This window comes from Berghia stephanieae, chromosome 1, assembly GCF_034508935.2.
Source record: "Berghia stephanieae isolate SIO BIC M18660-M18661 chromosome 1, UCSD_Bste_1.3, whole genome shotgun sequence".
In the NCBI taxonomy this organism is placed as follows: domain Eukaryota; kingdom Metazoa; phylum Mollusca; class Gastropoda; order Nudibranchia; family Aeolidiidae; genus Berghia; species Berghia stephanieae.
In genome coordinates, this window is record NC_088360.1 from 79,248,187 (window position 1) to 79,260,292 (window position 12,106).

At 33.3% G+C, this 12,106-nt stretch overlaps 1 protein-coding gene across 2 annotated transcripts in view; it reads left to right on the plus strand.

Moving 5' to 3' along the window:
- The window catches only part of LOC144958263 (IQ motif and ankyrin repeat domain-containing protein 1-like), a 34,562-nt gene that overhangs the window by 15,094 nt on the left and 7,362 nt on the right, over positions 1–12,106 (plus strand). For both annotated transcript variants that reach the window (XM_078890124.1, XM_078890113.1), the window contains exons 9-12: positions 1,837–1,929; positions 3,201–3,312; positions 4,684–4,789; positions 7,825–7,959. In XM_078890124.1, coding sequence (XP_078746250.1) covers positions 1,837–1,929; positions 3,201–3,312; positions 4,684–4,789; positions 7,825–7,959 — 446 coding nt within the window. The remainder of the gene's footprint in view (positions 1–1,836; positions 1,930–3,200; positions 3,313–4,683; positions 4,790–7,824; positions 7,960–12,106) is intronic.

Below are 12,106 nucleotides of genomic sequence, written 5' to 3' on the forward strand. Positions count from 1 at the left end.
GTGATGATTGTGGGAAATAGAGGGCAGTTGAAAGTGAATGATGGTCTTGAGGTGTTGATTGGGGGTGAAAAGATCAAAGTTTCAAAGACTGTGAAAAATCTGGGTGTCTATTTTGATTCAGAAATGAGAATGTCAGCTCACATTTCTGCTCTCTTAAATCTTTATACTTTCAATTGAAGAAAATCAGTTCGATCCGTCAGTATATTGCAATTGGAACATGTAAAACATTGGTTGCTTCCCTCATTTTTTCGAAACTAGATTATTGTAACTCCCTGCTTGTCAACTTGCCTCAGGCTTCTATTAAACAATTACAACTACTGCAAAACAGTGCAGCAAGATTAGTTTTTGGCAAAAAAAAATTTGATCATGCAACCCCTTTGTTGGCCTCTTTCCACTGGTTGCCCATTGAAAAGCGCACATATTACAAAGCAGCGTGTCTTGTTTATAAGTGTTTGACTGGTATAGCACCGGCATATATCACAGATCACGTGGCCATGTGTAAATTTGAAAATTACACTTTAAGATCATGTAATGACCAAACGCAAATTTCGGAAAAAAGATCAAGAACAAAATTTGGTAATAGATCTTTTGTTTGTTTCGGCCCCAAGATTTGGAATGAACTACCACGTGGTCTGAGGGAGTGCAAGTCTTTACCTACCTTTAAAAAGAATCTCAAGACACATTTTTACTGTATTTGTTTTTATTGACTCTATGAATCCTTGATTTGGCTATTAATTATTATTATTATTTTTTTTTTTTCACTTAAAATTGATATTTATATTATAAAATGCCCAGAGCTTGTGTTTTACACGAGAATGAGCTCTATATAAATGTGTATTTATTATTATTTATTATTATTATTATTATTATTATTATTATTATTATTATTATTATTATTATTATTATTATTATTATTATTATTATCTCCTCCATTTGTCCTCAGCCTCCTATTCCTCCTTTTCAACCTTCTCCTCCTTCTCTTTCTCTTCTCTCCCTCTCCCTTCTCTCCTTGCTCCTGCTGTCTCTTCTTCTTCTTCCTTTTAATTAGTTTTGACAGTTTAATAGATTCTGTTTGATAAAGATAAAAAAGAATTTGCTTTCTTACATACATAGTTATTTTGTTCCATCCTTTGAAGTTTTTTATCAATAATATCTCCTATATATTTTGCACATTTGATTTCTTTTCGCCAAATATACCAACATTTGTCAAGTAATGGATGATGACGTGAAGATTTTTGTTAAAATGAAACATTGATATAGATAATGACACTTTTAAAGTGACACATTCAACTGTCAACTGTCCGTTGTATTGCATACCTTCTTTCTTTTTTAATTGATGAAATGACTCGAAAGTGAAAGTAAATTTTGCATTCAAGCACCATTAAACTAGGTCTGACACTAATTCACACCAGGATAAAACAAGTATTGAGATAAAACTGAATTAGTTAGTATGATTTTTTGTTAATCTGGTACTGCTTGCATAAGAAATCATTTTTTTGGCAGGGAAGTCTTGCTAAGTAAACAACCTATTAATTAGTGTCAAGTTCCTTTTAAATAATTTCCCCTTAAGCAGAGGGATGATGCCTGAATTCCTGTGTTGTATAATTTAAAAGTTAAGAGAGTTACCTAGAACTCATTTTTATATTGTTGTAATAAACAAAATCTCTTTTATTGCGTCCACCCCAATGTAATTAAATATAATTTTGGCTTATGACAAATTGGTTTTGGAAATTATGTTGTACAAATTTAAAACATTATGATGGAAAAATCAATGAATTAGAAACAAAAAAAAAAACCAAAAAAAAAAACAATTGTATTATATGTTATCTTCTACAGTTGAATTACGCCTGCTGTGAACTCAACAAACGAATTAATGAACACGACAAGGCTGTCACAGAAGGGTTTGCAAGAACTGACATCACTTTGCAGGTAATGGTGATATATATCAATGTTCACACAAGCACGGCAAATCTCTCTCCCTCTTTTGTCTCTCGTACTGAATACTAAGATTCTTTAACTTTAATGATGCCAGTCATTCTAAAAGCATTGGATTTATGCTGAATTCCTTTGGACAGAGCTGCATGTATGAGATGGCAGTTGGTTTGGACGAATTCATTCTCTTGAGGGGTGGGGACATCGACTACTCGAAACTGGGGGAGAAGTTGCTAGGCTTTTCCACCAGCAAGAGGAGACATTGGGTGGCAAGTGGCAGTGAACCAACTTTGGTCAAGAACCTGCCTCATGATGCACTCCCTTCATCAGTGAGGACTTGCCACCTGTCCAACATGTACCCGTTGTGGTCAAGAGCAAGAAACCACAGAGCATCCAGTTAAATGTTGCATTGCGACAAAGATTCTGGGCGGGTTTGCGACTGTACACGATTGTGGCAATGAGTTTGTGTCCTGGATAGACATAACATAGTAGTGTGACACCATTAGAAGCTGCTGCTAACATGTTAATCCCACTTCATTTTTTTTACCATTAATACAAGAGATGAAATCTATACTATAAATTATTGGCCTTCCCTCATCCTTAATTGTTTTCCAGTCATTTTAAACTACTGCAGCAAGATTTTACTTTATTTCACGGTTTTATATTTTCTTTCATTTTTAGTATATTCAAGTCCATCATTTTGTAATATTATGACTACTTAATTCTATTACTTAAACTTGTACTTAATTCATTTAAAGAATCAAATGCCACAAATATGACTTTTCAAGTATTTTGTTTTTTTCAATGACAATGATGATTTCAAGGCTTATTGGATAATCATGCATGTTTTGACCGCAAAGGGCGTATCTAGAGGACAACACGGGTCTATTGCTCAGACCTATGAGAAATCAAGGATGGCGGAAACAATAGATTTTTTATTATTTAATGATATAAGAAAATTATTAAGTTAACGGAACCCCAGTCAGAATTCTACCATCAAATGTTGATTTCAAGTAAGAATTAATTTTAAGCAAGTTTTTGGCTCTTTAACTACCCATAAATTCATTAATAGGTAGTATTTAATTGTAATTAATTTGATATCAAGGCATTGTTGCTATTTTAAAAATCAAAAAGTTAATTTTGTAAAATATTCATAGCATTGGTAATATTCTATTAGGCCTACTTCTGCACACCTTTTCTTTCTTGTCATCATCGTGCACATGTAAAATTTACTTTTTATTTTGATTTTTAAACTTGAATCATAACAGAGTATCCATGACCAGGAGCTGGAGGTGGAGAGTATTAGACTGGCGGTTGCTAAGGCTAGGGATGTCCTGGCCAAGGCAAAACTTAGACTCAGAGAATCTATGAAAGGAGAAGGTAAATCTACTTTCTCGCTTTTATTCATTTTAATCAAGTTAGATATATTATGAAGTGATATTTTTTCCCCCTTAATATTGTTATTCTGAATTAAGCTTATAAACAAGTTGAATACTTGTATAGTGCGTTATATCATTTACATCCCCAAAAATGGATCCTTTAATATTTTTTGAGTTAAAAGTTGTGAGTATAGAAAACAGAAAAGAGAGATGCTGGTGATATATATATATATTGTGTGTGTGTGTGTGTGTGTGTGTGTGTGTGCGTGCATATATACATGAGAGAGAGAGAGAGAGAGAGAGAGAGAGAGAGAGAGAGAGAGAGAGAGAGAGAGAGAGAGAGAGAGAGAGAGAGAGAGAGAGAGAGAGAACCATTGGAGTCAGTGTGTATGAATTAGATAGATCAATTGATCAAAGATTCAATTCCATTTCTGCAACACCTGGATGTCATTTTCATGGGAAAGAATTTTATGTGGCTTCCTTTGTCCTGTCAGAGATGGATAAACTTCAGATGTTTTGTACACTCACTTATACATGTATCATATTGAAAACACACACTATTGATATCCCTGCATGGTTTTCCCTTTTTTTTTTCAAATATTATATTACTTACTTTACATTTCACTTTTTCTTTTTACACCATTGTGCTCACCTTTAGACATATTTATTTTGTGCAAGCTATTAAAGTAAATGCTATTGATTAGATTGACCCTCTCCTTACCATCTGTAGGAAAATCAGCACATTCGTTACGATGCAAACAACAGTTTCTTATACAGATTTAGTTTTATAAATCACAAAATATGAAGAAAAATCCTTGTTATCGTTACAAGGATATAATGCTGTTTTGTTGTGTTTGCTTTGCTCAACAAAATTATGTATAGCATGTACTTATTGCTTTTAAATTTGAGCTTAAAAATCCAATTTGTGTGTTGGGTTGGTATGACAGTTTAGTAAACATTTTGAAAATGGTCGGTAAGGAGAAAGTTAAACATCTACACTTGTCTGTTTGGATTTCATGTATTATATTACCTTTCTAAATTGTTTTTATTGTTGGCTGAAGAATATAAACTCAAAATATTCACTATTACACATTTTGTTCTTTTCAGAAACTGATATATTCATTTTCATTTCATACAATCTGAACTTGATAATTTTTATCCGTGATACTATGTTTCTCATTATTCTTTTAAATTAAATGTGTTAAGAAAACAATCCTGTATATTTTGCTACAGAGTGTGCCGATTCAATTCAAGATCATTATGCTACATTATATATGCATTAAAAAAAAATATTATTGAGTGACAAGTTTTACTTTTTTTTAGTTTTTAGAAATGGTGACAGTTCACAATTTATGTTTTTTTTTGGTTTCAGACGAGGCAGAGCCAGAAGAAGATATACCAGGTCTCAAAGTGAACATTAAAGAACTGGATGACGTTTTGTTCAGAGATGTTGGGAACAGAATCAAAGATTCAGGAAAGTGAGTTTCTTTTTTTTTCTTTATTTATTGTACTGTGTCTCGAAAGTAGTATCATGTTCAATCATTCTCATGATGAATAAGGACTGTTTGGGGATGGGGAAAGAGGGGGGGGGGGGGTGTCATGAAAGAAGAGAGGCAGATACTCACCAGGTTCATTCATCAGAGAGTTATATGCTTTGTAAGGAGAACAGTCAATGTTATATTTAGTGTAGATGACCATAACATCTTAAAGTACATAGTGTAGCGAACATTTGTTTTTCATGACAAGATTGGGCTATTGGTCAGTACTGGCTGGCTAAAAACAATAACAAAGAGCTGAGTGGCTTCAATTTCGTTCCATCAATAAGTTAATGAAGGCTACGTGTTGATTGACTCAAACAAAAAATAAATAATTAAATAAATCACAATTCCAGGTGACATCACTGTTGTGTATTTTTTAAAAAGAAGAAAAGAAAAACAAACAAGACTTGGGTGTGAAATATTTATAGAAAGACGAGTCCAGTTAGGATCAATAGTAACAGACTTAACATCATGGCTTGACCATAACACTGTTATTTTGGCCAGGAATTATTTCTAAAAGTTGCTTGGCTCTAATATAATTATTATTCAAGCCAATTTTAACATACTAAAAATAATCTTTTACTGCATTTGGTACTTGAAAGAACTTTAAAATGAAAAAATGAGAAAAGGGCATTCAAAATGAAAACAGACATTTTCGGCAGATTTTTGCCAAATTGAATAAAAAAAGACAAAAATTAATTTTAAAATCGAAACTTTTACAAAACAAGAACTTCAGTTCTTGAGCGATAGATTTAAGAAATTTCACAGCATTGTAAATCATATCCAAAGACTAAAAATGCCTTAAGATCATATATTATTTGTAATCATAGAAGTGCCTCTTTGTTGTTAACAACCTGTTCAGATCTAGTTGGTCGTCATCTTTTTTTTTTTAGGGTCTGGAATAAAGTTCTAGTGCATTATTTTGTACCGTACATTTCTATCCCATTCTATTCAATAAGTCATCAAGAGTAATTTTAGTTGCAATGGACGATATTCCTTGATTCATCAGGTCAACGCAACTGTTCACGATTGCTAACCGTCTGATTGAGAGTCAGCCGGCGAACTGAGGATGGTGTGGGCAGTGGGCAGGCTTTGTGTTGTTGACAATCTAATGGCATTGTGATATGAATTAACTGTAAAAAAAATTTAATGAATAGAAAAATGGAAATGCTTTCAACTATTTTATTATTCTTTTGGTTATTTTCTAGAAGTCTGTCAAATATTGAATATTTTCTTCTTTAGCTTCAAATTTTACGACTTTAAACAAGTCTTATCGAACATTAATATTATGGATTTCACAGTGATGCTTACGCGAATTTGGCCAAATTATTCCCATTCACTGATAATTCTATTATCTAGATAATCAAAAATCTTTTTAAAGAAGATATAAATAAGATGAAAAAATAACAAAACAAAACAAACAAAAATAATTTTTTAAATTTAAAAAAAGAAACAAAAAAAACAAAAAAAAACGAAAACAACAAAGATTTTTAAAAACCAAATTAGAGTTGAGTTGGAAATGTGGCCAAATTTAGTCACGTTAATGGCATTTGACACATTTCGGCACCCCTAGATTCTAGTCATACTAGAGGTACTTAAGTTAACAGTAATAATACTAATTTTAAAAAAAAACAAAACAATTAATAATTCGTCATATGAAAATCTCACAGGTGATTTTGTGCCAGTAGAAAAAAGGATAATTGAAGTCAATATATTAAGTCAAAAAAAAAAAAACCAAAAAAAACATACACAAAGGAGCCAGCGCTCAGTACTGACCAATAGCCACTCTGCAACGGCGGGGGTATTTGTCAGTACTGTCCAACAGGCGCCAATGCCTGGGGGGTCAGTACTGACCAAGAACCACTTCGTAAATAAAAAATAGGTTTGTAAGTAGTTACCATCATTGCGTGAATACCCACCCAGTTTATTACATTTTTTAGCACAGAACATTTGGATGATACATGATTTAAGCAGAATATTTATGTTGCTCAATCTATGACTTGCAACTATGTGTTCTAAGTACTCACTATACGTCGACTTGCAACATAATCATGTTCTTTCCATTGCTACAATTATTGTTCTTATAGGCAAAACAGAACCAAATGTTCATTTTATACTCTGAAAGTCGCTTGTATTCTACGAATTCACGATTACTTTACAGTGGACTTAGCACCTTTCTATTGGGACTGAACATGATTCTTGAAACAAACTAGAACATAATAATTATGATTATTATCATCATCATCATCATGATCTTGATCATCATCATCATCGTCATCATCATCATCATCATCATCATCATCATCATCATCATCATCATCTTCAATACTATTATTATTATCTTTATTATTCGTATTATTATTATTATTATTATTATTATTATTATTATCATCATCATCATCATAATCATCATCAATACTATTATTATTATCTTTATCTGTATTATTATTTATTATTATTATTATTATTATTATATTATTATTATTATTATTATTATTATTATTTATTATTATTATTATTATTATTATTATTTATTATTATTATTATTATTATTATTATTATTATATTATTATTATTATTATTATTATTATTATTATTATTATTATTATTATTATTATTATTATTATTATTATTATTATTATTATTATTATTATTATTATTATTATTATTTTTTTTTTTTTTTTTTTTTATTATTATTTTTTTTTATTTTTTTTATTTTTTATTTTTTTTTTATTTATTATTTTTTTTTTTTTACTATTATTATTGTTAATATTGTCAGAATTATTTTTATTATTAATTAGGATCTTTTAGAATAAAATATTGCTTTCGAGCTATCTTGTTCACCTTGCTCTTGATTTGTTGCTTGTTTATTCGATATCTTTGAAAGAAGTACATATGCAAGGGGGTTCAACTAGTATCATGTTTTATTATCAATCTATATATTTGTGTATATGTTATATTCTGTAATCATTTAGGTGGCCATTGCTGATTGACACAAGTGGACAAGGATCAACATTCCTCAGATATAGAGACACGAATTTCGTGAATGCTTTGAGTCCAACAGACATGGACAATAATAAAGTGAGACGGTCTCTGATAGGTGCCATCAGGTTTGTTATTGATTTTTATTGGTTATCTCTCTCTCTCTCTCTCTCTCTCTCTCTCTCTCTCTCTCTCTCTCTCTCTCTCTCTCTCTCTCTCTCTCTCTCTCTCTCTCTCTCTCTCTCTCTCTCTCTCTCTCTCTCTCTGTGTGTCTCTGTAAGTGTGTATAAATATTCAATATAATAAAATTAGACGAATTACAACATTGTAATCGTGTTGTTTGAATAGACTCTCAAACCACTAAATAGATGGCAACTAAATTTTTCAAGATATGTCTGTATGTAGAGGAGTGTGATTAGGACCCATGATATTCAATTTTAGCATTTGTTCTTTTAAAAAAAAATAGTATCTACTAACACAGACCTTTGTTTGGCTCCATTATGAGTGACTTTGCTGTTTACGAACCAACTAACACCACCATTGAAAAGGATCATCGGCAGCAAATCAGTGTGGTCTCTCATCTTGGGACTAAATCAATTGATGTCGGGTGGTCAGTAACTGGATTGGTGACAATATTGTGAAATCTTGACTCTACCATTATGTTCATGGGTTCACTTTACACATATCCCACTGTACTCAGGTGTTAGTCACAACTTCGCTATAGGAGGTGGTGGATTTTGAGAATTCAAATTTTGTTGTTTATACTATTATCTACTTTTTTGGCTCTTTAAAAAAAAAATCAACTCCCATGCAATGGCTCTGGGCAACTATTACAGCAAATATGAACTGTCCCAAAACGTTTCCGTTGTATGAGGCTATAATATATTAAAGTATAAAGGGGCAACGTGGCTCAGTGGTTGATGCTTTGTACCCGAAAGATACTGAGTTTAAATACCCGCTGCACTGTGTAGCCTTGAGTAAGCCACCTTGTCCTAGATCAGTTTGCAGTGCTACAATGCACCTGATGTCTGGGTTATTCCGGTCTTCCCTTGGAATAGACCCAAAAGACACATTTCCCCTATGGAATGAATATTATACAGGGAAAGTCAAACATCCCATCACCATCAACTTCTAAGACCACCCCAGCATTGTTTTAATATATTGGAGAGGTTTAAATTACTCAATGTAGGTTGAGTAAAATAGAACCAGAACATTCAGCAAGATGGGGCTACATTTCGTGTCTGGAGAATTGTTTCGTGCTGGGTACTCAACCATTCTGGTGACAGGACACTCAGTTTTGTGACGGAGCACAATATACTTGAGTTCAGTTGACTTTCAAACAAAATAATTTAAAGGACAAAGTGTGGGGAAAAATGTTCAAAAGTACAGTCAAGCCTGTCTATAACGACCACCCAAGATCAACGACCAAAGTGGTCGTTCCAGACAGGTGGTCATTACATATAACAAGATATGAAGTGAGTAGAAAAGTGCCAGAAGACAATAGAGAATAAAAAATTTTTTCGCGGCGGTGGTGGGGTTTGAACCTGCGACCTTATTGGTACGACAACTCCGCCTGGCAGGTGAGAGCGTGGCTCTACCGTGTGAGCTATCCACGAACACAAAAATATTCGTTTCAAACCCAAAGTCATTTCTAGATCCCTCTCTCACCCACTTCTTGAGATCGCCGATTCGTTCACCACCATCGCGAAGTAATTTTGACCAGCAGTTAAGCTTAATACATATAGCACAGTAACGAAAATATCGCCTGAGCGGTAACTTAGTTCAAGTAATGACCCGAGGTTGACCGGGGTCACGCCTGCCAAATTACGGGGAATCCCCTAGTGAGTTCAGTTACGGTGATATCGGGTGATACCAGTCGATTTATGTTCACTTTCATCTCTTTGTTATCGCTTCACAGTGAGCTTAAACACAAATTTCTTTACTCTGTAATATTTATCTAGTGTTCTTGTTTCCATTCATATGTATTTTATGCCAGTGCTGTATATAATGATCGTGATATTTCAATCCTAAATAGACCGTTTTTCTGTAATTTTAAATGCATTAATTTTTTCCAATAAAAAATTGAATTCTTCAAACAGAAACTTAGAACAAATCTATTCTTTCACAAATAGAATCAATTATAATTGAACTGTAAGTTGCTAAAATTCCATTTGTGCGTCAACAAAATTGAATTTATTATGATTTTTTAAAATTTCATTTAGTCATGGAGCACACTCAAGAAATTCATGATAAACATTTGAATGAACTGTGTAGGCTTTGTAGAAAAGTCAAGAAACACAGAAGAAAAGAAAACGAATCTCAAAACATGATTTTGTCAGGATTTAAAACCAGATATTAATCTTTAAAACCAGATATTTATCTTATCTTTAATGTGGACATTGACAAAGACAATGCTAAAAAGTCCTCAAAACTATGCGCTACAAGTGTCATGACAGACTACGTAATGTTGAAATTTTGAGCTTTTTTATTTAGCGCAATTTTCACTAGACGTGCTTAAAACGCTCTAAATAGGGTCCCTGACCAACGGTAACGCGTAACATGTAGAACTGGACATGATGCCTGCTAGGCGATATTACATTTTTTTTTTTCCGACAGAGACAACGGGATTAAAATCAAAGATGAGGGAAAGCACTGACAACAGCAACTATTCATGCACAGTCACCACATCTTGTCGAAATAAAATCAAAATAAATCAGTGATTGCTATGTTTGCTCAACCTTCTTGAAAAACGCAAAAAGAATAAAGAACAGCAACAGGGCGACATTAGAAGCCCCGTTATGTAAAAGTATGGACAAAGCACAAAATATGTCACGTGTAAGTCACGAGGCTATGGAGGCAACAGAGTGACTTTTACAGTTATAGACCAATGTCTTTGTCCTTAATTATGAAAATCTCTCTCTCTCTCTCTCTCTCTCTCTCTCTCTCTCTCTCTCTCTCTCTCTCTCTCTCTCTCTCTCTCTCTCTCTCTCTCTCTCTCTCTCTCTCTCTCTTTCTCTAATCTATCTATCCATTCATTCATCCACCATTGCAAACATCTATTTATCGATCCATCCATATATTCATCCATACCCTCTGTCCTCTTCATCAGATGATCAGTCCATCCATCGGGTCGGACCATCTCTCTCTCTCTCTCTCTCTCTCCTCTCTCTCTCTCTCTCTCTTTCTCTCTCTCTCTCTCTCTCTCTCTCTCTCTCTCTCTATATATATATATATATATATATATATATATATATATAATATATATATATATATATATATATATATATATATCCCTTTCTCAGGGGCAAACATCTATTTATCGATCCATCCATATATTCATCCATACCTTCTGTCCTCTTCATCAGATGATCAGTCCATCCATCGGGTCGGACCATCTCTCTCTCTCTCTCTCTCCTCTCTCTCTCTCCTCTCTTCTCTCTCTCTCTCTCTCTCTCTCTCTCTTTCTCTCTCTCTCTCTCTCTCTCTCTCTCTCTCTCTCTCTCTCTCTCTCTCTCTCTCTTTCTCTCTCTCTCTCTCTCTCTCTCTCTCTCTCTCTCTATATATATATATATATATATATATATATATATATAATATATATATATATATATATTATATATATCCCTTTCTCAGGGGCGGTTGGTCACATTGTATTTAAGGCGGCACAAATCCGAAATACAGAATCAAATTTTATTGGTCTAGTTAATTTAACTTAATTTGACCTACTTTGTATATGTGTGTGTGTGTGTGTGTGTGTGTGTGTGTGTGGAGGGGGGTATTGCAATTGTTTGCATATGTGCGTGTATTTGTGTGTGCGTGTATGTGTGTGTGTGTGTGTGTTAGAATATTAACGAGACGTACTCACAAAAGAGCATCAATTATCTTGGACAAAACTTGTCTGTTAACTTTCACCTGTTCATTACGACTCACAGACGCAGCATATCCTGTTTCCAACTGATTTCTTATGTCTACAACGTTGAAAAGTTTATATTTAACAGCATCTGTGACATGGCTATTTGATTCAGAATGTTTCTTCAGTGTCTGAGAGATGTGCGCAATATCACTGAATCCTCCTGTTGTCCGTTATAGCATACATCACCAAAACTCAAGCAATAAAAACAATGAAGCGTTTTACGGCTTTCACTGGCAGTAAGCCATTCAACATTTAAAAAATAATCATTATTAAATCGGCGCTGTCTCCTCGGTGTGTTAGAAACTAAGTTAAAATTCACTGGTTTGTGTGGACCTAAATCTTTCACCACTATTTTCTCTTGA